At 35.5% G+C, this 27,287-nt stretch overlaps 2 protein-coding genes across 2 annotated transcripts in view; one reads left to right on the forward strand and one right to left on the reverse strand.

The window, feature by feature from the left end:
- Positions 1-1,621: 1,621 nt before the first annotated feature.
- Positions 1,622-3,663, reverse strand: LOC105257494 (forkhead box protein D1). The gene has a single exon (XM_011268148.3). It carries the CDS (start codon positions 3,220-3,222, stop codon positions 1,984-1,986), a length of 1,239 nt encoding a protein of 412 aa, XP_011266450.1. The 5' UTR covers positions 3,223-3,663; the 3' UTR covers positions 1,622-1,983.
- Positions 3,664-25,264: 21,601 nt separating this feature from the next.
- The window catches only part of LOC105257492 (SKI family transcriptional corepressor 2), a 36,987-nt gene continuing 34,964 nt past the window's right edge, over positions 25,265-27,287 (forward strand). Inside the window, exon 1 of the mRNA XM_020029431.2 lies at positions 25,265-25,289. The gene's annotated coding sequence lies outside the window, so the exon portion shown is untranslated. The remainder of the gene's footprint in view (positions 25,290-27,287) is intronic.

Below are 27,287 nucleotides of genomic sequence, written 5' to 3' on the forward strand. Positions count from 1 at the left end.
TCAGTCTGACGTAATGCCCCGCGTATATCAATTTTTCCTACCGCGCCGTTGTTTTCGGTAACTTGCGGTCTTCGTATTTACAAAAAATCTTAATTTGTCAATAAAATCTCAGCGTTAACGCGAACCGTCTATTTCGAAAGTGTAGCGAGTTGAGTTTCGAGAGGCAGTCGATTTCAAAATCCTCGTTTTATACATCTATATATTTCAAGATTCTTAAAACAAATATATTATTCTTATAAACTTATAATTCTTATAAACAAATATATTACAACTCAAATATAATACATACTATATAACAGATATTATAAATAAATATCTTATACTAGATAAGCATTAATTTTATATATCATCAAGATGCGGTTTATCATCGTCACACTTTTGAAATAAACAAGTTTACGACTGATTTTCGCTACAGAGTTTCCATGCTGAGACTCTATTGTCAAACTCCAGTCTATACATAATCTTTTCTTAAACATCTATCTATATAGTACAAGTATAAGTTCTTCATGATCGCGATCAAAGTTCACATTTGATTCGCCGAACTCGAATTATCAGACTCGAATTATTCTCCACGTTCTGTGTGAGAAAGGTCGGTCGTCCGTCGACAGGAAGCTGTTATCTACATGAGAACCCGTTTAATTGGGAAAAAATGAAATAGAAGACATTTGAAAAATCTATGCAACATAAAAATCAAGATTTTGCAGTACATTAGAAATGTTTTTAAAACGTTTCTACGAAATTCTTGCAACATTTGTGCTGTTTGGATATTTTAACTCAAGTGTCAAGTGAACGTTTGAGATAATTTTTTTTTTAATGAAAATCTAATCAACACTGGGGACAATTTTCTCCTCACTTTCTCCCGTTTCTTCCCGTTGAAGCTCCGATAAAACGATTGATCGAAACTTTGCTTTATCGTAAGCAACGTAAGATAATCGTGCGAACAACACGCGAAACTACGATTTTAATGTGATGTTATTAGAAATATAATCGGCTATAGATTAATTTATTTCTCGTAATCTGACTTATTAACGCACAATTTTTATCTGCAATTTTCTTATTCGTTCCGGAAGTTCTACGCATATTTTTTACTCGTGTGTTACACGTCGATAAAAGTTCAAAAAAGTTGGTAAAAAGATAGTGTTGTTTCTATGTCTGAATATACGAATAGCGTTGAAAATAATACAAGAGCTGAATAACTTACGCGATTGCATCGACATAATAATATATAAAAATATATAACATATAATATAATATAACGTAAAAATAAATATATACATAAATAAATAATATATAAAATAAAAAATATATACATATAAGATTCATTATTTAAATAGTATAATTCAATATATTGCTTTTTTTACGATAAGTTAATTAATGCACACTGTGTGTATTGAGAGATTGTATGAGATTATTAAAATTTTTAAGAACTTTAACTACCCTCTTCTAGAATTTAATCGTAATTTTTTTCCTGTATCAAATCGTTTTCAAATTTTTATTTACAGTCTATCCCACTTTTGTCGTATTATTTAGTAATGATATGTTTTTCAATTTAATGTCAATGAAAATTATTAATTAATTAATTCATTCATTCATTCATTTCCATTTTTTTATTTATTTAAACTCGCCAATTGAACAAGGCTTTCAAATGATATCTCTTTGTTAAATTTGAAAATGCTAAATTTTGCTTGAAATAAATTGAAAAATATAATCTTGTCATTATGACATTTTCTACGGAAATTTGCTTCATCGAAAACTCCTTTGTTTGGGAAAAACCATAAGTGTATATCTTGAAAAAATGGAATATTTAAGTTTGCCAAAGAACATATCATAAACAAGAATAATGCGTGGCAAGAGTAGGACGCATACATTCAGAGCCCTCGAAATCACACGGAAAGGATAAGAAACGAGAGAAGATCGTGGATGCACTTGAGATACGAGCAGCTACCTGCCGCACGGATCGACCGGCTTCTTCTAAACTCGCCATTAGACGCTGGACCCGCCGGCGGAGTTAGCCGGAATATAGTAATTTCTGACGTGTAGATGATTGTGAAGGTGTACAGCCGACAGTTGCTGTTGCTGCTGTTGCTGACCGCCGCTCTGTACACTCTGACTGTTCCAATGAGCCGGTGACACGACCTTGGGCACATCCGGGCTGGTCGACGGCGGTGTGCCAGGTGATGGTAAGGCGTTTGCATCGGCCACCACATCGACATCGACGTCTTCATCGTCTTGATCGGCCTCCGGCAGCTCGTCCTCGCTGCAGCTGAACTTGCGCGACTTGACCGACCTCAGCACGTCAGCCTCGATTTGATGCTGATCGTCTGGCGCCAGCAGAGAAGCCACGTCGAACTGCCGCTTCCTCGGCTGGAAGGACGATTGTCGAAGCGACTGGCTTTGAAAGGAGTTCTGTTGCTGCTGCTGCTGTTGCTGCTGTTGATGGTGGTGATGATGCGGCCATATCGCGGATATCTGTTGCGAGGCCACCGTGGGACCGAGGGCCGTCGGGGGTGGCGGAGTGGCGGGCAGGGGCGGCGGACTGGGACTGTCCGGTTCCTCGTCCACCGCCAGGCCCATATGTCGGCGCACCTTACGCTGAGCCTTGCGCCGGCGGAAGTCACCCCGCCGAAAGTCTTCGAGATTCGCCGGGTGTATCGCCCAGTAATGGCCCTTGCCGTTGGCACTCCTGCCAGATTTGACGAAGCAGTCATTGAGCGAAAGATTGTGCCGGATCGAGTTGCGCCAACCGGGTCCGCGGGTGCGGAAGTAGGGATAGTGCTCGAGGATGTGCTGATAGATGTCGGACAGCACGAGCTTCTTCTCCGGCGAGGACAGTATCGCCATGGCGATCAGGCCGATATAGCTGTGCTGAGGTTTCGGCTCTTCGGGTATTCGCTGATGATGCGGATGCAGCAACGCCATGGACAGGGCCAGTCGGCCGGGATAGCCAGCTGCGGCCGCGGCTGCCGGATACAGTGGCAACGGCGCCGGGAAACCCGGACTCATTCCTAGATGGGCCGTTGGTGCACCCGATGGTGGATGTGCCGCCGCCACGCCAGGATGTTGGGGGTGTAAACTCTGCGCCAGCCGCAATCGTTCCGCCATCGCATAATGGTAGAGGTGAAGCCGATAGTGCTCGAGACCCGGCAGAAAACCGGCCATATGATTACCCAGGCCGACGGCCAGTGGTTCCTTCGCCGGCGGCGGGCTCTCGTTGCTGCACATGATGATCAGCCGCACGCGTGAGTCTACAGCCGATCTTTCCAGCGGATATTAAACTGATTGTCCTCCCAAGGTCGACGACCGAGGGAGGTTACCCTCGTCGCGGTCGCGTCAGCGACAATTTTCCACCTACGTAGTCATGGAATCGATGGTCATTGGAGAACCGACATCGGAGGAAACTGTATCGGAGCACTTTCCCGCGCACTGAACTTGCCGTAACCGTCTTCGCGGTACCCCAATGGAGACTCTTAGCGCGATGGTTCATAAATCACCGCTCCGGGGGTGGCGACGTCGCGCCGCCGACGATCGCGGTGGTTTTCCGACAGTTTTCACCCTGTTTGTCGCGATGCGCACCGTGCGGCCGACTGGTCATGATTTACGATCCCTCGGTCGTGCGACTGCCTCGTCGACCGGCTCCTCGCCCCACTTCCAGGAACCGGAGCCCGCCCATCGTACGGGGAACCCGCACCGGGTTCTGCATAGTGAGGGGACCCCGACTAGCCTGCGTGACATTCGCTATACAACAAGGGAAACCCAAATGCTGGAACGTCGACCAATCAGAAGAGCGGAGGGTCGGATGAAGATCGTACGGGGAACCCACCATCGGCCGTCACACCCACGATGTTGCGATATTGATCCCGGCCGGCATATTCTGGCCACCGGGGGCGGTAGTGGAGACGGTGACGGCCCTGACAGTGGTGGTGTGTTGCTCTCTTATCTCTACGTGGCCTAACGTAGCTTGATATCATAGCCGATCCTGGACTGGGGAGTTGCAAGAGTCGATCGATGCGTGTTTCCCGTTTTCAGAGCGTGTTGCTGCACCGAGTGAGTTTCGGAAAAGGCATCGCTTTCTCTCTTACTCTGTGCGTGTCGCTCTACCACTCTCGTGAAACTCGACGAGGATCGAAGCTCAAGGTTGGTCTCATCTATGATTCTGATGCTTGGAAGTTACCTTGCAAGATTGCACAAATTTTCATTTCAGATCAAGATTTCACGTAATTTATTTATATATTTTAGACACACAATAGAACAATATATATTTGGACAGTTGAATTTTTTTAAATGAAGTACACTATCATGCTGTGGTTAATATTTTTGAAAATTTAACGCTATTATTATTAACTCTACCATATTATTTTAGTTTTAAATTTTTACGCATTTATTTGCAATTTATCTTAAATTAATTCTTTAACATTTTAATTAAAACATGTGTTGATACAAATCTGACTCTGTATATAGTTTAAAAAAATCTATACATAGCTTAATATCACAATGAAATAATTTATCTGAAATTTATTTCTCTCATTTTCAATTTATTAAATTACATCGCCAAGAAAATTAACATTTGCTAAATTCCAGATATATTTCAAATCCATCTTACGTCTATCGAGAACGAAAAGACCAATGGAATAAATATTAAATTACCAAACTCTCTCAAATTGTGCCTGTTAAATTAACGTTGTTAAATAATACAGCTTTATAACGATACATACATCTTTCCATCCCTAATAACCGGTTTTCGTCGGCAATTAAGCCCTTTTATAACCGATCCGAAATTGGACCTCCGAGATAGAGCCGATAGAGAGAATTACAGAGATAGGGCGGAGAAGGACGGGAAGATCGGAGGATTCCGTCGGGACGTCCCTCCGCCGTTCTTACATCCCTCGCAACCCTCGCTCGTCAGAAAATCCTTTTGTCTCGCGTGGTCGCGATTCGCGGACAAAAGGCGCGAGGATGCCGGGGTTGCCGGGGTTGCCGGGGGGCGCGCATTTATAGGTACGTAGTCGCCGCCCCGCAACTATTTGTAAGCATCCGCCATGCTGGTTTCATATCTGCCGTTTCGGCTTGCACAAAAACACTATTTTCAATCAGAAAGGGACGAGGGGGGGGGGCGGGCGGGAGGGGAGAGCAGGGACGAAAGGGGCGATGCAGCAATATGGCGTTTACCCTAATCGGAGGTACCGCGCGCGATCGACTCGGGTTGCAATTGTTGCGACTCGTTGCAAATAACAGCCCGCCCGTTCCCTCTTTTCCTCCCCTCCTCTTCCCCCACGATTCACCCTCCACTAACCACCCCTCCCTCCCTCCCTTTGTCGCAACTATTCGCGTTTCTGTGCGTGGCCGAGTCGCTGCAACGGAAATACAACGTTGACGTATGGCGCGAACGTGCGAAAATGAGCCTGTAAACGTTTCATTGGTGAAATTACCCGGTAGATACCGTACGTGCAACGGCTGCAGATAGCGGTATCATACAGGACAGACAGTGAACTCTCGCATGGACATAGTATGATTTTGCGTTGGAAAATATTGCTATCATTCAAGTTTCGTCGTCGGAAATGTAATGAATGATTGATCTCCTCGACGGTAATTATCAATATACGGTATACGTTACGTCTGACTATTAGTTTAAAATTTAAAAATATGTTTTAAATTATGATTTCTCTTATGCAAAGCCACGGGACATTTATTTAAACTACACGTTGCATTATGTAATTAAATATTATATAATATAGAAGACTAAAATTTGAAAGATATTATTTTAATTCTAAACGAATAAGATGATATATTGAATTAAGATTATTTTTTTTTCGAGACTGGAATTTAGACACACAATTATAATGCATTATATTGTAAGCAGGATGAAATTAAATTCTAGTCTATATTAAAGGGGCACTGATAAAATTTACTACTGTAATTTAATATAATGTTTACTAAAAGTTTTCACTCGAGAAAGAGAATATCGTGCACGTATAATTCTAGCGACCGAAGCTTCTTTTAATCGGATTTATTTGTTTTCAGGCACAAGCGCATACAACCGTGTAATTAAATAAATGTAACGGAGAACGTATTGAACGTAAGTACGGCTCTTAGCGCCGCATTTAACGGGAAATTTGCGCGAATATCGTGTCGTGTAAAAAGATGCAATTTCCCGGCATAATCCACTTTGCGCGCTTTTTCGCTCCGCGAATGTGGCAGCCGACTACGGATCTACGTAGCCGGGACATTGCATTATCGGCAACAGTGAAAATCGCGCGCAGATAGGCACGATAAAACGAGCCTTTCAAAGAAGGTTCCCTCCTCCTGGAAATAACCAGCAGGGACCGTATTTGCTTGCGCCGAAACAGGATCTGGAACGAACTCGTAACTCTATATCTGGTCCGATCAGATACCATCGTCCAGCGCTACCAAAAGGAAGCCGAGGAAGCCGAGAGGGTGGCGACGAGCAACGACGACGGAAGGTGACGATGAGTAAGGTGTTCTCGAATTCGCGGGGCAAACTCGAGCGTCGATAAGATCAATCTCTCGACGATGGCTACGACTGCGCGAGACGGTAAAAGCCGACCGGAGATGGTTGCGCGAAACCAGAGCTCACCGCCGCTGTCAAAACACAATAAAACGAGCGATCGAGGGAAAAATCGATGGTCGATCCCGAGCGGCGGACTCTAGGTCATATCTACGTGTGTTTATGTGCGTGTACGAAGACGCAGCGATGGCGCATAGATATATCGAGCTATTGTGCGCGCCGGCTTGCGCGTTAAAACGCGCTCTCTCTCTCCTCGCACCCGAATAATGGCGATAATTGTAACGAAGTGGAGCGTCATTGTGGGAAAAAAGGTACACCCCGGGTCGAGGGTGGCGCGAATAAGTGGCAGATGCATGGCGCTCCGTTGACAGCTTCTCCGATTTCTCGCCGCGTCCTCATCGAGGAACATCCTCTTTTCGATCATCCCTCCCTTTTCTCTTTCATTTTGTCAAAAATTCGACCTGGCAAACTTTCATTGCGCAATTCTCGCTCTCGTTGTCTCTCGATACAACGAATTTTTGCGACAAATATTTATCGAGCAAAAGAGGTAATTTATTATATGAAAAGGCGAATTCTCTTACGGTAATAAAAAATATAAATAAGAAAGAGAAGCAATAATGTGGCGTTATGAATATAAAAATCTCATTTTTTTTATGCAAATTAATCTTGTGAACTTAATACAAATGTGTAAATGGGATTCTTTGCTATTACCTATAACTTTTCATAGAGAAAACTGTGCTTCCATGTATCGTAAAGAGCGAAAAAAATATTATTTAATATTTTATACGAAACCTTTTATACATTTTGTACACATCCAGGTTCTTTTTTTATATTTTTCATTGCGTCTCGTCTATTGTGGCAAATTTTTTCGTTTCATCTATCGAACGAACTCCTTCGCGAAGCGGTTGATTTATTTTTCGCCTCGTCTATCAAATGAACGGAAACTACGAGCGGGAAAATTGGGTAACGCTAATCCTAGCTTGCTTAATTCGCCGTGTAATCCGGCGGAAACTGCCGTGAGTTTCCGCGTTGGTAAAGTTAATAAATGTCGTGGTGGAACGACCGTCAAGTTCGAAGCCTGTTCGGAGTTTCGCGTTGGCGCTCGGCACGAGCTATTCGACGGTTTTGATGCTTCGGAATACACTGCTAATCGGTTTTCAAACTTCTGCTTGTGTGTATATATGTATATACATGTGCTTGTGACGGCTAATCGAACAAATCAGATCCCGATATCTTGCCGGACCTCAATCCGACATAATAAATTTATAGATAAATACAGATGTGTACATACATATTTATTAATTATTTATTACAATTAAATACGTATATTACACTTTATTTTAATATTTTGTTAAATTATCAAATATTATTTTTATTGAGAAATATTTAGTTTATATACAAGTAATTTCTATATATATATCATACGAAATTTATTTCTGACGAAATTCAGTAGAATTTCCTCGTTCTCTTTCTATGCATTTAATCGACGAGATAAATTCTCACCGAATAAGATCTTTAAGAGAAAAATATTGATTTTTAATATGAGAAGAATGTATAAAATATTTAAAATTTTAAATCGAATTGGAATTGTTCCTGGGAAAATCAACAGAATCCGCTTGTGTCTCGGCAAATCGGAAATAGAAATGCGACGTTCGTTGCCGCGACGTTGCTCATTGCGTATGGAGGATTCGTACGATCGTTAACTATTCCTACGACCGAGCCGTTTAGCAAATAGCGCAAACTTGGCAAACACTTCCGGGGCTGCCAGCCATTACGGAGAGTCGCGCGTATCCATTAAATTCTCCGCCGCTATACGCAAGAGAAAGGGCCATTTAACAACGAATGCTTTATGCATATTCTAACAAGCTTGCAATCAACTGGTACTAAACATTACCGGGTCTTCAGTCACCCTCCGTGACCTGCTTTTATAACGCGAGGAAAAGAGTAAAAGACAGATGATAAATGAGGGAGAGGAGGGCGAACGTAGAGAGATAGTCGAAGGCCGTTGGTAGTGTTGGTGCTGGTAATGTGATTGTATAGGTGAAGTAACCGGTAGAGATAGCAGAGCTATAGAGAAAGAGAGAGGAGGGGAGAGAGAGAGAGAGAGAGAGAGAAAGGGAGAGATATGAGAGAGAAGAGAACGTGCCGTGGCAAAGAGAGAGTGGGGTCCATTAGCTTTGACGCTCGTCTCAAAGGGATGCTGCCGTTTTAGCGTCGTGTACCGGCCTGTTTCCTAAGCACCCCTTTCACGTTATTGCACCGGAGACCGGGAAAATAACCCGACAACGACGACGAGAACGACGACGATGATGACGACGACGACGACAATGTGAACACGGGGGTTGAAGAAGCGCCGCCCTCCGGGACGCGCGCTCTGTGAACGCGCGCGCGTGCTTAAATATTCATAATTTATAAACTCTCTATCAGAGAGCTCCCATTGGACTCACGCTGTTTCCCTCCGTGAGATTTCCGAGGCTCTCTCGCTTTTTTCGAGCGCAAACGAGCCGTGATAAATAACGCGTCGCTGTTTTTCCTTCGACACGACTCCTAACATTGAGCTTCGATTTTAGAATAGAATTGGGATTACATGATGGATTTTTATTTATTTTGAAGAATTTACTGTTTCGATTTGTATGATTGAAAATAATTAGCAAGTTCAAAAGATTTGTGGTTTTTCTGTAAGTGAAGTTTGAAAAAAGGAAATGAAAAATGAAGTCGATAGATTGGAATGTTTTAAAAGTGGGAAATTATGAAATTTCCTCCTGAAAAATGTATGGAAACTGTATTCTAAAGCTAACAGTATATATATATATATATATATATATATACGCGCGCGTACACTTGATGTTTTTTATTTTCGACTTTACTTGACAAATTAATATAATAGTTTTGTTGCTTGAGGATATATCAATATCATTATACGAGAAATTAATCACATTCACACAATTCATTCAGAGAAATTTAAAATATTACACTATCAATCTTAAGGATGTTTTGTATCTATTTTCAAAATATTGAGAATTTAATGAAGAATGTTGTTACATATGTTTAGAATCTTCAGTACAATTTTTAAATCGATTCACTAAAGCGTTCACAAGTTATAAGGATTTTAATTTGTACCGAATTAACATGTGTTCTTATGGGAAACGTATAACCACGTCGATTCAAATGACAAAAACATATGGAAATAATATTCAGAATTTGTTTAAAATTTGCAAAAGTTTAGATGCAGAGGAAATTATTTGGTCAACTAATATTATATACAAGTACTGATTAAAAAGATATTAAATATAATTCAATAAAGTTAGCCATATATTTGTCACAAGGCGAAATTCTCTGCCAAAAGTTAATCATTTCGATTAAGAAAATTCGGAATATTTCAGTAAAAACAATAAATATTAGCAATAAATATTAAAAAATACTCTGCACTGTAGCTAAGAAGCAAATTGTAATATTCCACGCAATTTCTCATACTCAAAATACATCAAAAGTGGATATACTCGTCAATATTGATTTTCAGCTACTTTTTGCTGGGATTGTACATACAAAACAGTCCTTAAGCTATCCGACTTAAATCTTTTGAACTTTCGCATATTTAACAAATTCTTTCAATTGTCAATTTCACACATTGGAAACTGTGACACTTTTAAAAATTCTCATAAACCCTTCTAAACTGAATTTGATTTCCATTCCGATTTTTGATATGAGTAATGAAATATTAAAATGAACAAATTATTTTGCATGAAATGCGCAATGAGACAGTCACTTCTCGAAACGTTATTCAGCAGTATGATTTGTCATCAATGACTGTTCGAGAGTCGTGCCGGATCGACGACGCTACGAGTAGTGGCTTTATGGAGTGAGCTCTTGAGAAAGCGACAGCACGCTAAACGACGAATTGCCACTCGAGAGGGTAGCGGAAGCAGCGATGACGACCCCCACGCGACGGGGTGCCATTTGTGTTTACAGCCGCGCGGTCCTTCACGTCTAACGAGGCGCACCGGACCTCCGTTCTTCGGGGTGAGCCGCACGAGCCGTCGTCGAGAGGTATCGACGCTTTCTCGTCCCTCTTTGTGACGAGAGAGGCGCAAGAGAGTGAAGTACAATCAGAACGGAAGTGCTCGAGGAGAAAGAGAGAGAGGGACGGAGACGCGCCTCCTCGATTTTGGCGAATGATTTTACAACCGAGAAAGAAATATGACCGTTTGGCCGTATAACAGGATTACACAGGCGAAGGGGGATAGATTAGATTCGGGAGAGATATTTAGTGGGGCCCGACCCGTGCCCCTCGCGCTAACCGCGACAGAATGACGGGATTTTCGCCAATATTTTGGGTGTTTAGCTTTTGTCGCGGCGTGATGGCCATTGTTGTGAGATCCTGAGATGGGCGTGGATGGGTCCCAGAGGGAGAAAGGTAACCGGTCACTTTTCCCTCGACCTCTCGGACCGTTCCTTCCTCGGCCCATCGCTATTCCGATCTCGTACAAAAGGGATTCTCGTTGATGATTGACCGCTCTCGATATAATGAACGAGCCAGTTGGCTCTTTTTACGAGAATCTCCAATAGCGTTTGGCGTTTGTACGGTTTATTAGCGAGTTAGTTGGATTAATTCTGAAATCTTTTTTTTTCTTTCGCTATATCTATGAAGGCTAAATATTATTAATATTCTAGCATAATATACGCTTTTTTATTTAACTATCAATAAATTAAAAAATTATAGAAGATACGAATTACACGTAAATTAAAATTTTTAATGATATGAATTGATATCCTGTTTTATATTAGATAAACATCAATATGATGCTCGAGTAATCGTTCAGTATTTTTTCATCCAGACATTTCGTAGCAAATAATCTATTTAATTAGTCTTTTTTCAGGAATGAGAGAAAGAAGATGGAGGAACGATTTGTTTTCTGATCCCGAAGTAAATCCGCGCGCGTTTCGTGGGTGGATTAATCGGGAAAGAGAGATGACGGGGAAGAGGAGGAGGGCGATGGGGAACGGCATGGAAAGGCTTATCGAGCCCTTTGATACGCACGGCTATCGGCGATCGAGAATACGAGATCAAAGCCCACGGCATCGCCAAGGTTATACCGTCCAAATGTCGCGGTAGCGCGCGCGACGGGGCTTCGGATGAATATTTCAGACTCCCTTCCTGGCCGCCATTGCCACCATTCCCGTCGGATAGCTTTCGGATGTCGTCCCCGCAAAGAGCATTTGCGCAATCTATTAGCGCGTTCGGGACTCTCGGGGATGAAACCCTTTTGTCGCTCGTGCGAAGTGCTTAAGCGGTTGGTTAAGCTCGACCACGGGGCGCAGCGCTCGCACGCACGCACGCACACATGACGTACGCACGCATGCACTCCTCGTCGCATCAGTTTCACGATTGGTTCGCGATTGATCATCGTTGGCGACCGCCAATGTTATTAACTCTTTATTGGACAGGAATTAAATAATTGTTATTTGTGATAATTTTGTTTGGCTTAATCTCGCCTCTTGTAATTAAAATGGAAATGTAAATAAGAATAGCCTTTTAAGAAATAATGTAATCGAGGAATTGAGTAGAAAAAAGGAAGAAAAGATATCTTTCTTAATTTAACATAACGTACATTTTAATTAAGTTTCCTCTGTGTGATTTTTTAAAAATTATTATATAAAATTTATAATTTATAATATTAAATGTTATTAATCCTTTATTGAACAAGAATTAAAAGATTGTTATTTGTGATAATTTTGTTTGACTTAATCTTGCTTCTTGTAATTAAAATGGAAATGTAAATAAGAATAGCCTTTTAAGAAGTAATGTAATCGAGGAATTGAGTAGAAAAAAGAAAGAAAAAATATCTTTCTTAATTTAACATAACATACATTTAATTAAGTTTCCTCTGTGTGATTTTTTAAAAATTATTATATAAAATTTATAATTTATAATATTAAATGTTATTAATTCTTTATTGAACAAGAATTAAAAGATTGTTATTTGTGATAATTTTGTTTGACTTAATCTTGCCTCTTGTAATTAAAATGGAAATGTAAATAAGAATAGCCTTTTAAGAAATAATGTAATCGAGGAATTGAGTAGAAAAAAGGAAGAAAAGATATCTTTCTTAATTTAACATAACATACATTTAATTAAGTTTCCTCTGTGTGATTTTTTAAAAATTATTATATAAAATTTATAATTTATAATATTAAATGTTATTAATTCTTTATTGAACAAGAATTAAAAGATTGTTATTTGTGATAATTTTGTTTGACTTAATCTTGCCTCTTGTAATTAAAATGGAAATGTAAATAAGAATAGCCTTTTAAGAAGTAATGTAATCGAGGAATTGAGTAGAAAAAAGAAAGAAAAAATATCTTTCTTAATTTAACATAACATACATTTAATTAAGTTTCCTCTGTGTGATTTTTTAAAAATTATTATATAAAATTTATAATTTATAATATTAAATGTTATTAATCCTTTATTGAACAAGAATTAAAAGATTGTTATTTGTGATAATTTTGTTTGGCTTAATCTCGCCTCTTGTAATTAAAATGGAAATGTAAATAAGAATAGCCTTTTAAGAAATAATGTCGACGAATTAAGTAGAAAAAAAGAAGAAAAGATATCTTTCTTAATTTAACATAACATACATTTAATTAAGTTTCCTCTGTGTGATTTTTTAAAAATTATTATTATATAAAATTTAATATATAAAATTTATCTTGTTCAATTCTGGAATAGTCTTGTTCAAATCTTGTTCAATTTTGGATACAAGCTTATAATTGTTGCGTATATAAAGCAGTTTGCATAAACTTATACTTATCGATTCCGTTATTCGGCGCATCGGCAACTCTTTGAAGGTAAAATCTGATAAAGCGTCAAATAGCACGTGCGCGTTTATAAAGTCCGTGCAACGTCAATCACGTGTTTGCGGCGTACGCAACGGATCGTAATTATCGTTGTAATTATGGTAATCGTTTTGTAGCGCTGTCGGAGATTCGTCGGAGAGGGAGGGCGATCGCGAGACTCGCTCTTTCGTGCCACGAAATTATTATTCCCGATGAGAGAGATACCTACCTACATCGATACCGCTTCACTTCGACGTTCGAGGCTCTATTGTATACTCGGTATTCGACAGAGACCTACGAAAACACTCGAGTTGTTGCGACAGCCGCCTATAACCGTGTCTCTGTTTCAGATTGCTCGAGAACCATTGTCCGCCCGAGACAGTTCCTAATAATAACATGCGTTCATCTCAAGAGCGCCATGATTCCTCTAGTCCGCCCCTTAAATCGTAATAACCATCGAAATATGTATTATAATAACTCTGCGAAATCTCGATCGCGAATAATAGAGTTTTGTAATTTTTAAAAGAACAGTAGAGAGAGAAATTTGCGACATAATTAGGTTATTATTTTTAGGACATTATTAGTTTATTATTTTTATATTGATTATATATATATTCGTGATTTTTTAATAATTATTTTATAGTTATTGCATCATGCATACAGTCATAAGTGATCGATTTAAATTGTAAAATGTAAATAAAAAAATTTCAAAAGACATCTGCGCGAAGAGAAAAGACACTGCAAAATATTGAAAAAAATATATAATTAATCAATGCGCCCGTATGAGAAGCCACCTAAAGGAATACGAAAAGGAGTAAGGGAATTCATCAGCGATAAGACCGATATCGCGAGCATCTTGATAGGCCCCGCCAACGACATCGATACTATCGATACAGCTGTCGCGTGGCGCGGCTGTCCGCAACAATACTCGAAATCGACAATACAAAGGGGGTTCCCGCTTCTCGATCGGAAAATGAAAGGGATCCTCCGCACGAATCGTAATGTTAACCTAGAGAAAAAATTTGAATAATTGAAGATTTAGAGATTTTTTTTAGGGATAAATATTTTATATTATATATTGTATATATATATATATATATATATATATATATATATATATATATTCTGTAAATATATCGCAATCTATAGTGAGTAAAATTTTAATTTATAAAACGTGTGCAATATTTTAAAAATATGACGATATATAAATATAATGCAATTTTTCTTTATTATTTTTATTTATTATTTATCGCGATACAACTTATAATTCTTTTTTTCTAATCCAAATGATTAGCTTTTTTATTTTATAATTTTAACAAAAATAATTTTTTAGTTGCAACGATTTCCTATCAAACCAATTGCCAGGCAATTATTTACATTTTACGTCATTCTTTAATCTATTGGAAAAGCCATCATCGAAAGAGAAAAAGAGAGAGAGAGAGAGAGGCTCACAGTTCGCTCGCTAATTAAACGGACGTCATAGGGAGATATCCCTGCCTATCGGTCTCTCGGAAAGCATGACAAGCCGAACCGACGGCGAATTTACAAAACCGCTGAATTAATCAACGTTAATGCACAATATGCACGAGCATATGCGTGTTACATCCGGGACTGAAATTTTTGGGCTTCCCTCAAAATAGGATAGAAACAGATACTCCTATGTTGTATAAATAATAATAACGAAAGAAAACAATCATGAAATATATATAATATATTATAATAATCAATCATGAAATCATGAAATATATATAATATATTATAATAAAACGTGATAATAAATATAAAATTTACAACATAATTTTATTACATAATACATTTGTCTTTTAATTGTATTATTCTTATTGAAAATCCTTTTGATTTAACTATTCCATTATAATTACATACATATACATCATATATGTACACATACATAACACATCTTATGAAAAAAGGATCAGAAGCTGTAGTCTATAGCTCGTGCTTTCGCACAACAGTGACGAGGGCAGGTAGACTCTCCCATAGAAGGGGATTGGATTAGGATTTGGAAGAAAGGCCGAAGGGGTGGGCCGACCAATTTGCATGGCATAAACCACGTCGGTCCTCAAGATTCAATTTAACTGGAAAAGCATGCTAGGCGCACGGAGCTTTCCTCGATGTAAAAAGTAGCATCACTTTTTAGTATGTTTTCTATACATATAGATATTCTCGTTATAGGTTACAAGCTGCATCTGCATCTTTGGAATTTTGTCAATTCAACATATTATTATTATATGATAAATGATCTGAATATCTAGCATAAAATGAAAGGCGAAGTAAAAATAATATATATAAGAAATAAAACTATAAAAATAATATATATAAGAAATAAAAATAAGAAATAAAACAAATTGCATTTTAATATCTATATAATCTTATGATATACATGTATACTATTTTCATATATTTATATATATAAGTCTTTACTTTATATATAGTTTATATATTTGAATTTAATACTAAAAACTAATTTTATGAAATGAACGTTTGTCGCAAATTCTTGATTTTAATTCTCAATTTTTTACATTTTCCTCTTCCAGAACATGATTTTGATATAACATTAAAAAACGAGATACACAAATCATCGCGAATGATGATTTACTAAACACAGGTTCGTTTCCGGAGACAGATGTACGAACATGTGTCTCGCCGACAGGCGTTAAATGCGCGGCGGATTTATTCGGTTTGTCATCGGATCCACCGCATCGTGAAACTGCACGCTTATTTCTCGTATTACACCCACGTACTGTTGGGTAATCATCGTGTAATAGCCGAGTAATAATTTTGCTAGCAAGGCAGAGAGAGAGAGAGAGAGAGGGAATCAAGAAGCAACCCTATAAGAACGAGGCAGACTGCCCGCAGGCTAGGGGACCAATATGGGCGCCTTAAACGCGCACTCGCATTTACAGGGAGAGAAAGAGAGAGAGGAAGATAGTCACCCATATATATATAAAGAGCCCTATGTATTCAACCCCACTGTGATGTTTATTATTCACTTAGAATGCTCACGTTCTACTTGTTCCCCGCAGAGCTCGATCCGAGATCGGCTTACCCCTTGAACGACGCGGATAAATGCGGGATGAAAATGTCAGATAAATGTTGTTGTAATCACTAGTTATAGCGAAGATGTAACGCGATTGTAATGTACTCTTTTAACGGCGGAAATTTCAAATTCTTTATTTTTTGACTAGCAAATGTTAATAATTAATTGTAAATTATGACCTGATTTTATTGTACATATAAATAGAGAAATATAAATAGAAAAATATAATATAAATAGAATACACAATCATAGCAAAACTATTTATATATATTTCAGCTTCTATAATAAATTCTTTTTTATTAACGTCAATACTTTTCATCTTACAAAGTAGATTTTAATATAGATAATTCCTTTATAATTATAATTCCCTTATAATTTCTCGAATCGATTGATTATCGATCGAGATATTATAATATTAATAGGCAATATTCCGTTCATTTTATTTTATTCTCTTCCCAGATAAGGGATCTGGCAAATGCTAGATAAGTATATGATAATAGATTTATATATTGGGATAAATATATTCATCTCTGCTTTAGGTTTTAATATCTCTTCTTGCTTACATTTCCTTTTATTTTCATGTTTATTCTATGAAAGAATAAGAAGTTGATCTCATAATGAAACTGAGCTCAAGTTGGAAAGTATCATTTCATGTGATAAAAAAATCAATTTTCCTAAAGAGTTGCAAGATTGTAAAGAGTATAAGTATTTAGATGCATATAAACGATTGACATTTCAAAATAATTTGCAAATCGAGTCGTTATAAAAAAAAAATATGCGTGCAATGTTTTGCGAAACGCAACCGTACAATTTGCAGATAGCCTACGTAAAAGGATTTCCACATCATCGTCGATCTTAGATCCGAATACAAAGACAGATAAGGAAAGAATGACGCGCGTATCGTAGAATCGTTTATTGCAGGACGATTAATGATTGTTTTGACAGCGCTTACGGTTGACAGGGCCATGCCATTGTCCCGCCAGATTGAGATCAATATTTATACTCAACCGGGATAAGTGTTAACCGTGGATTAGCGAAGGCTTCCAATCCTTTCGAATTCCGATTGAGTCAGTACTGACCATCTCGGAAAAGTGACAGATTCGAGATTCTCTGCGCGAGCGGATCTCGAGAGCTTATTCTTGTTTTCGAGAGGCTTTTCAGAAAAGTGCAACGTCGTCCTTTGACAGGTCTCCTCAGAAGTAGCATAACTTTTATATTGTTATTACTATTAGTTATTTATTTTTTATGTTTTTTTTTTATTTTATTTTAATTATTATTTATTCTCACATGTCATATTTATACATGTATTATGTATTAATATTAAGCATTAATATATACTAATAATAATGTAATATTAATATACAATATTATATATTAATATTAATAATTATTATATATATATTATATATAATTATTATATTAATAATTATTATATATATATTATATATAATTATTATATTAATAATTATTATATATTAATATTATATATTAATATTAATAATCTTGATTCCTCTTTATTATATATATATTAAAAGAACGGGAGAGGGGAGGACGCAATATTATTCGTTACATTTCCACTTCTGACGAGACTCTGCGTGAGTCGTTTTTTAAACTTAATCAATAATTTCCAGAATTTGGCACTAGTGAGATTCTTCCATTTCACGGATTCTGTCCTTGTTTCGCGATTTTACGGTTCTTTCGATGATTTCACGCGTACAACAGAGCACATGGGGGCGCCTTTAGAGGCGTAACTGCTCGATAGGTATTTAGTTAAGGGTGCCCATTGAGGAACTACAATACACACCGGCAGCAGTCGTCATTGTACAAAAGTCTCAGTACGATGATTGAGAAGAGTGGCAGCACGAGCCTCGCCGGCGGCGTGAATAATTCGCAATTGGATTATCCTAAGCTATATCTGAGAATCTGGGAGAGAAGCTGATGGTTCTTCTTGGAACGGCACGCTTGGACGATCGAGTGCGATTTGCGCGAGATTATGTGCGAGGGTAAATATAAAATGTACGGAGAGAATGTGAATAACTTTATTAGAGTAATTGTAAAAAAAATGTTTTATCTAATCTTTTAAATATTATGCAGATAGATTTATTTAATGGCAATCTTCTATCATAATATGATAGAAATAAAAGAGTGATTGTGTTACTGGAGAAAATTATTATTTCATTTTCACAAATGATGATACGTCACTTATATAATAATTGATTGCATTTTGATATTTAATTTATTATATTATATTTCTTGATAATTATATTACAAAATTGAACTTAATAATAGCTTAATTACTTTTTCTATTTAAATATAAATTACACTTTACAACATATATTTTCAACTAATATCTTTTAATTATTTTTAAGTTTTAAAACATTCTACATTCGCCAAAGCATACATAACATTTGCAGGATAACGATATTGAATTTGAATTAAAATTATAAAAATTTGCTAGAATGCATTACTTAACAATGCACTAAAAAAATAAAATTTGATGAAAATAATAACTAATACGTGTAATAATATTAATCTCTCTTTTATTAAAGATAATTTTAGTGACATCATATCAAATAAACTTTAGAATCTTTCAGAATTTCTGCTTTATCGCAAAAATTCTATTCTCTTGTAATATTCGTATATTGATTTTCTTATTATACGCCATCTACCATGATGTTTTACTATGAAATGGTCATTTAAATATCGGATTTCTTTCAGCCTTCGCCATTGTATGGTTATGTGTTACCGACTTTCGATGTCAATGTACGACGAAAATGAATGAATGAATAAGATGAATGAAAGGAGAATTGAGTGAATGAAGATAAAACAGTTCGTACTTCTGGTGCCCTCTACTCTTTCGATCATCAGTGGATAATGTTCTACCTTCGTCAGACTGGTATGTATTTCTAGTTTCCCTCTGTCAATATAGTTACTTTGATTTCTTATCAAAGAAATCTGTAGTTTCATGGAAAGATATCTTCAAATTTATCAACGTTGATAATTTAATTATATATTGTTTAAAAATTATGCGTTGAAAGCAAACGATTATTTTAATTATATTCTTTTGCATATTATTTAATCATGAAATAGATACTCTCTGTATTTCTTTGTAATTAAAATCATCTTATAAGGATGAAAATAATTCATTGTTATGATAATAATATACAATGAAATTACGGCCAACATTATAGGTATTCTTATAATAATTTTTACAATAATTATATAACTCAAGTATGAGTTTAACAGTCCAAAAATTTAATCCTGAATTGAATATAAAGTTTTTATTCTATATTATAATAGTGAAGTAAAATATATTTCTCACAAAATAGAGTAAGTAAAGACAGGATTTCTAAAAAGATTTCTGCAAAAACTTCTCTTTAAGAAAAGCACGATATCCTTCAATTTTATGTCTAATTAAAAAATTATATATTATATATATTATATATATATATATATATATATATATATATATATATATATATATATTAAAAATATTACTATTGCACAAAAATAAATGATGATTTCTTACATATGCAAATTATTACAAAATTATTATAAAAATAAATGATAGTTTCTTACATGTGCAAATTGTTACATTGTGACTTATGGCATTCTCGCTTTTTCGTAACTTATGGCAAGACCATTTACACCCCCGTAAATACGTCTCACAGATGACCGCATAATAAAACCATTATTAAGATATTTAACATCCCATTGCGCGCCCACCAGCCACGTGAGTCGAGGTATCGAAATCGCGGCGAACAAAAGCGCCGGCCGATCTCTCTCTCTTTATAGTTATGCCGGGACACGTGCCCGACATAATTCACCATTGATGGTTATATTCCATTGTGGGCCGAGAGCCCATTACGGTCCCGTACGTGCAAACCCCGGACAAAACGAAATGGTAAATACGTATCCCGCGCACTCGCCACTCTGACAACTATTTTCCCAAGATATTTCCGCTGTTATTTTCGCGAACTATTTGTATCGCGTAATCCCCTAATCGATCTCGCGTCACGCCACGCAAATTAATCAACGACGAACGTAACTATCGCGTAGAGAACGAAATAAACAGCGATAATTCTTATTAAATTTAGGAAAAAAGTCACGTATATAAAAGTTTATCCAAAAGTTTCACGCGAATGATGACTTAATTATGTATTAAATTTTAATAATGTATATTTATTCATTTAAACATAAGAAAGTTTATTGATTTAAATATATATTAGACATAATTTTATTAATGTAGATTTATTTATTTAATTGTATCACAATATTTTTATAATAACTGATGAGATTAAACCAAAAAGAGAAAAAAGTCAATATTTCAATTTAACAAATTTTTTAACCAACGAAAAATTCTTGGCATAAATAAAAGAATATTATAATATAATTTTCATGTATTGGAATTTTTTCAAAAATATTTAACTCTCATAAAATTATCTGATAAAAAGAAAGCAGTTCTCTTCTAGAGAAGAATCTATCTATGTGAAAATACTATCTTGCGCAGGTAACGTAAATGAGTCCTTCTACTTACTAATTCAATCTTCACAATGCACCATTAATTGAGATTGCGCGCATATAGATAATCGGAGCCTGCGAGGCACGTGTCGACGGAGAGGAAATCTTTAAAACGCGATGCCAGATTTGTTTACGACCTTTGAAGGACTCGCGATGCTCTCGAGTTCGAGTGCTCGCAAGGGTGAAAAGGGTCAGCCGCTCGTGTACTGCCACGACATAAGGGGTTGGGGACGAAACGGGGTTTATTGCTACAGTTAACACTTGTTTAGGGTTGTTTTGTTTGAGCACGATCTTTCTGTTCAACCCTCTTGTACATAATTTCCTAAGAATAAGATAGAAAATGGTAAAATAATAGTCTTAATTGATTAAAACGATTTTAAAAAGGTTTTAGACGATCTTTAAAAAGAGCTATAATTGATTTAAATGATTGTCTTTAAAAAACAGCAATTTTAAGGATATATCCTATTTTTTAATATATTTAAGCTTCCAAAACACTTCACAAACATAATATTTTTATTTCATGTAGGAAAATTAAGTTATATGAAATTGAATTTATAATTTTGAAATTATACTTATATTATATTTTATGATAATGTTGCGTATATATATATACACAACATTATATATATATATATATATATATATATATATATATAAATGTATTCTAATGTATATATATATATATATATATATATATATATATATACATTAGAATACATTTATTTGGTTAGATAGTTACGGTAATCTGAAAACGAGAAAGTGTTCGACCACAAAAAGTTGCCAAATTGATGCGGACCGGCCTAACCATAACGAAAATAATTTTAGCCACAAAAGGTTAATAAACTTTATTGAGCGAATTTCGTTGAATAGTAACTTGTTTTACAGATTGACTCGAATTAAAATAATAATACGTGGGTTCGAAACTATTTCGTACATGTCAATATTTTACTGATGAAAAATTAAAGTATGAGTATGAAATAAAGTGTATGAAAAAATATAAGAGATATCTTATATAAAATTTAATGCTTATTATATTTGTAATTTAAAATAAAATATTATATTTGTAATTTTAATGAATAATTATATGAATTCGCATGTATTAATTATTCAATCTAAGAAATTGTAAAAATACATACTAATATATTTTCTTTTGGAATAATAAATTTTAGGATCTGTATCTCTATCTCAAATATTATTTTTCGATACATTAATAATTTATATTTAGTCAAATATAAACTACTTCTCGTCCATTTTTTAAACTTATATGTCTTGTATGTTTCTAGATATGAAGCTAAAAAAATTATCACGTTACCTGCATTTTTTGTACATCTTGCTCGAAGGTAATAATTTTACGCATATACTCGTATCAATGTCAGTGCAGTCTTTATCTTAGATTTAAAAGGGAAGCAGGGGGATGGGATGTAAGAATTATAAATTAAATTTTTCGATCTATATGTTTCGAACCATTTGGTCCTCGCACGATTGTTTTTTCCGTCAATTTTCAAATCGTCGGAGAATCGTGAAACGAGGATTCGCGTCTCGTTTCTCGATTGCCGAAGGAGAAAAATAATCGGGAATCGATTTCCCGAGGATAGTGCTGACCACGAAGAAACCCGTCGCCGATTGCTTCGGGATTGTTTCAGATTGCTATTCGAGTGGCAAACACATTCAGTACGGAATAACAGGAGTCGAACGCGGTGGGACGGATTCGTCGACGGAAGATACGTTAGTGGAGGAGGGGGGTTGTGCGCGGGGGTTGTAATCTGTATTATCCCCCGACTATTAGTGTCGAGAGGATCGAGGGTGCACGGATTACAGTTATTACAACAGATACGAGGAATAACATTATGCGTGACGCTTTCCGCGGGTATCTTCGACCGGCACGCGATCTCCCCTTTAAATGAACTTTAACTTGACCTAAGATATACCAAAACTCTCTTTAAAAATCATATTGCGCAAGGATATTATTTGGCAGACACATCGAAAGAATATTGAATCGTATATACATGACTTGCAAGATATGATTGATATTTATTTAATTGATATTATAATGGCTAACAAGTTGCTTGCGAATATTATTTATAAGATCTCGATTAGTTTTTAATAAATTAAAGAGTTATGTTGCATAAATGTAAGAATCTTATATGTGTAAAAAATACAATTAATTAATTTCATATGAAAAAATTACTAGCATCAACACAAGTCTAAAAAAATTGGGATATAAAAAAGTTAGCTCATATATATAAATTTTATGTAATTAATATAATTTATATATAACATGAATTAATTGTTTTTTATATCAATTATTATTGGGATATAAAATATTAATTATTTAAATTATATACACAACTTTTATTAAAGAATTATAATATGTACATTTTTTAGCTTACAATATAATTAACGTAAGACGCTATTAGAATCGATATCGCTGAAGTAATGGCAAAAGTATCGACGCTTTCCTGAAAAGTGACCATCCTCGGTAGCGATAGGGGCGTGATACCCAACGCGCAATGGCACCCTTCCTTTCGGCAGATCGGACAACACAACTGTCGGCCTATTAAACTAATTGACTGCGCGTATGCCGGCGGCCGCAACGTTCGAAAATCGCGTCGCCTTATGAACGCATCGTTTCCCTCTCCTCGCATCGCCCTTCTATTCCCGTGCCGTATGCACGTCGTGCGTGTCACGAACGGAAACCTCGGCGCGTATACGATTACGACCCTCGCGCGAAATTTCGCACGCATCGTCACCCCCGAACGGGCCGATGTCGCGCCTCGCGAGACCAGAGCTCGTTATGCAAATAGCAAACATGGTTCGCACGCGTCGTGCCAAGTGTAACATCCGCGTGCTGCCCCCGAATTGTGTCATTTCGTACACATTGGATAATGATTCGGTCTAACAAAGTTTCTGGATTTTACGGTGATGATCAGAATTAAAATCCAATATCAAAATCGTCACGGAGTGTAAGTACGCAGAAAAAAAATAAGTGTCAAATCAAAACTTATATACTTAAACTAACGCGTTCATTGTTTTGTATGTATGTAATAATTTATAATCTTCTTAGAAGAATTTAATAATTTTAAATTTCAACAATATCAGAAACATTTGGAAAATAATTTTATGCATAAAATGCACATACGAATGAAACACATTTCCAGCATTTTCCAAATTTCATATAAACGTTCAAGATAATAAACTTGGAAAATAGATTAGAAAGAATAAAATTTTTATTTTATTTTACAAAATATCATCACAAGTCGAATTAAAGTTTTACATTATAAATTAATGTAGCTGTCTTCAAAAGATAGATTTTTACAAGAAAAACAAGAGCTACTGTATACACAGAAAAAAAATAAGTGTCAAATCAAAACTTATATACTTAAACTAACGCGTTCATTGTTTCGTATATACGCAACAATTTATAATCTTCTTAGAAGAATTTAATAATTTTAAATTTCAACAATATTACAGTCTTATTTTAATATTGTAATTGTCACCTCAAGAATATATAATTATTTAATTCCACTTTAAGAAAATTATAATCTTTGATTTAAAAATGTTATTTTCTGTCTAACATTGTTTCTTTTCTATTCAAGAAAATTAAATCTTAAATCGTAAGAATATATTTTTCTCGATTCAACTATATAAAATGGCTTCATTCAAGTAAGCAATTATTCAAGCAATTATATTTTTCTTTAATTAACGCGATATAATCTCATTTCAAGATTTCCATGTTAAAACTAAATATATTTTTAAAATAAGACTGTCCTCTTTTTCTGTGTAATTTAATCATTATGTATCTTGTTCTATAATGTAAGCTTTATAATTGCAGACATGTAACTTCACGCTTACGGGAGTTAGTTTGACTCTATCTTATAGCATGCACTTCCACTTCATATATTTGAAAAATATATTAAAGCAAATTATTTGGAAATTTATTATTCTAGCCTTTATTTTAAAAGATCCAAGAAAACGTATGAATTTCTTAGACATTTTTATCTTTTGAAAAACGCGTCGAAAAATTGAACATTTTAAAGGTGTCAAAAATAACAATACAGTGTAAAGATTAAATAAATAAATAAATAAACATAAACAAATACATATATATATATATATATATATATATATACATGTATTATACTATCTTTAAATTTATATTCTTTATATTTATATGTCCTTATAATATCTTCACAGAACACATATTAATACCATATATCTCTAGAAAATTAATATTATAAATCTGCAAATGACAATCTAATTGTAAAAAGTAAGAAAATTATATTAATAAAATTCACGCTAATGAGATATTGATTGTTTCAGGATTGCCGGACAACATCGCTATCAAATACGGTAACCACGAGAGAGACACGTGTATGTTTCAACGAGATAGTTAATAATCGCTTTGTGAACGTCGATCACCGATCTCGCTTATCGCCGCACAATTGTCGGGTGGAACCATGGCAGCAGTTTCCATCATTATACGACCGACGTGAGGGGCTTTTCCCTCTCCGCTTTTGGATTTGACCGGTATCGAAAAGCAAACTTATCAGCGCACCCATTCGCTTCAGCCATTTCCTCATCGAGAGAGTCGATCCTCGTGCAAATCGACCGCGTGCGGTCGGCGGCCTGATCGCCGAAGGTAGCTTTAATACCCGACACGCGCCCTCATCAAAGCGATCCCCGGTATCGGCAGTCCATTGAGATCCGCGCGCTTAACCACTTCATCTTCTTTCGGGAGCGGAGCTCGGTATCATCGCGACAGCTCATTACCTCGATCGTTTCGCCGGAACATCGTTATTCCGGGGCGATCGGTAATAAAGCACGTTTAATTTTATCGTCGTGGCGATCGAACGTCCTCGCTAGGACGAGTAATTGGCCACTAACTGGGAAACATTCGGTCGTTGTTTGATTTTCACGAGATATTCGCACTTTATTCGAACCGATAAGAGGGGCACATTTTTTTCTTTTTTAGATAAAATGGGAAATGTCTCCTGGAAAAAATGATAATTAATTATTATACAGAAAAAAAATAAGTGTCAAATCAAAATATACTTAAACTTATATATGCTTAAACTAACGCGTTCATTGTTTCATATATACGCAATAATTTATAATCTTAGAAGAATTTAATAATTTTAAATTTTAACAATATTATAGTCTTTTTTTGATATTGTAATTGTCACCTCAAAAATAATTATTTAATTCTACTTTAAGAAAATTATAATTTTTGATTTAAAAATATTATTTTCTATCCAACATTGTTTCTTTTCCAGTCAAGAAAATTAAATCTTAAATCATAAGAATATATTTTTCTCGATTAAACTATATAAAATGGCTTCATTCAAGTAAGCAATTATTCAAATAATTATATTTTTCTTTAATTAATGCAACATAATCTCATTTTAAGATTTCCATGCTAAATATATTTTCAAAACAAGAATGTCCTTTTTTTTGTGTACCTACATTTGTCCACGTACATTATTTTATACAAAATTTTACGACTCACTATATGTAAAATAATATAGTTTTTAAATTATTTAATTATAACAGAAGAAAGAGAGGATAAAGAAGCAATTCTTTTTATATCAATTTTAATGTTACAAACTATAAACTATACACAGAAAAAAAGGACATTCTTGTTTTGAAAATATATTTAGTTTTAGATGGATGTCTTGAAATGAGATTATATTGCATTAATTAAAGAAAAATATAATTGCTTGAATGAAACCATTTTATATAGTTCAATCAAAAAAAATATATTCTTATGATTTAAGACTTAATTTTCTTGAATAGAAAAGAAACAATGTTAGATAGAAAACAACATTTTTAAATCAAAGATTATAATTTTCTTAAAGTAGAATTAAATAATTATATATTCTTGGGATGACAATTACAATATTAAAATAAGACTATAATATTGTTGAAATTTAAAATTATTAAATTCTTCTAAGAAGATTATAAATTGTTGCATATATACGAAACAATGAACGCGTTAGTTTAAGTACATAAGTTTTGATTTGACACTTATTTTTTTTCTGTATATTCATTTCTAAAATTACCTCTCTCTAATTGCGATTCGAGTTACGTAGTTTTGAAGGACCTTCTTGAGTGCGCTTCAATTTTACTTAAAAAGCATTCCTTAATTTTGAATTGCGCGATTTTTAATGCGCTATCTATCAGTGTCATCGAGCGGTGTGTTAGCGGCGATGATCACGGCAGGCATTAATAAAATAACGCAGTCACGGATTTTCGAACACTCGACTGCGCAGAGGGTGTGAAGGATAGGAGGAGATGGTAACAACACAACGCCGAAGGGGCGATCATGAAACTCCGGATCGGACCTTATGT

The sequence above is a fragment of the Camponotus floridanus genome, unplaced genomic scaffold (assembly GCF_003227725.1).
Source record: "Camponotus floridanus strain SB8 unplaced genomic scaffold, Cflo_v7.5 scaffold56, whole genome shotgun sequence".
NCBI lineage: Eukaryota > Metazoa > Arthropoda > Insecta > Hymenoptera > Formicidae > Camponotus > Camponotus floridanus.

Coding starts and splice junctions, on each gene's coding strand:
- LOC105257494 (XM_011268148.3), bottom strand. CDS start 3,222: ATGTGCAGCAACGAGAGCCCGCCGCCGGCGAAGGAACCACTGGCCGTC.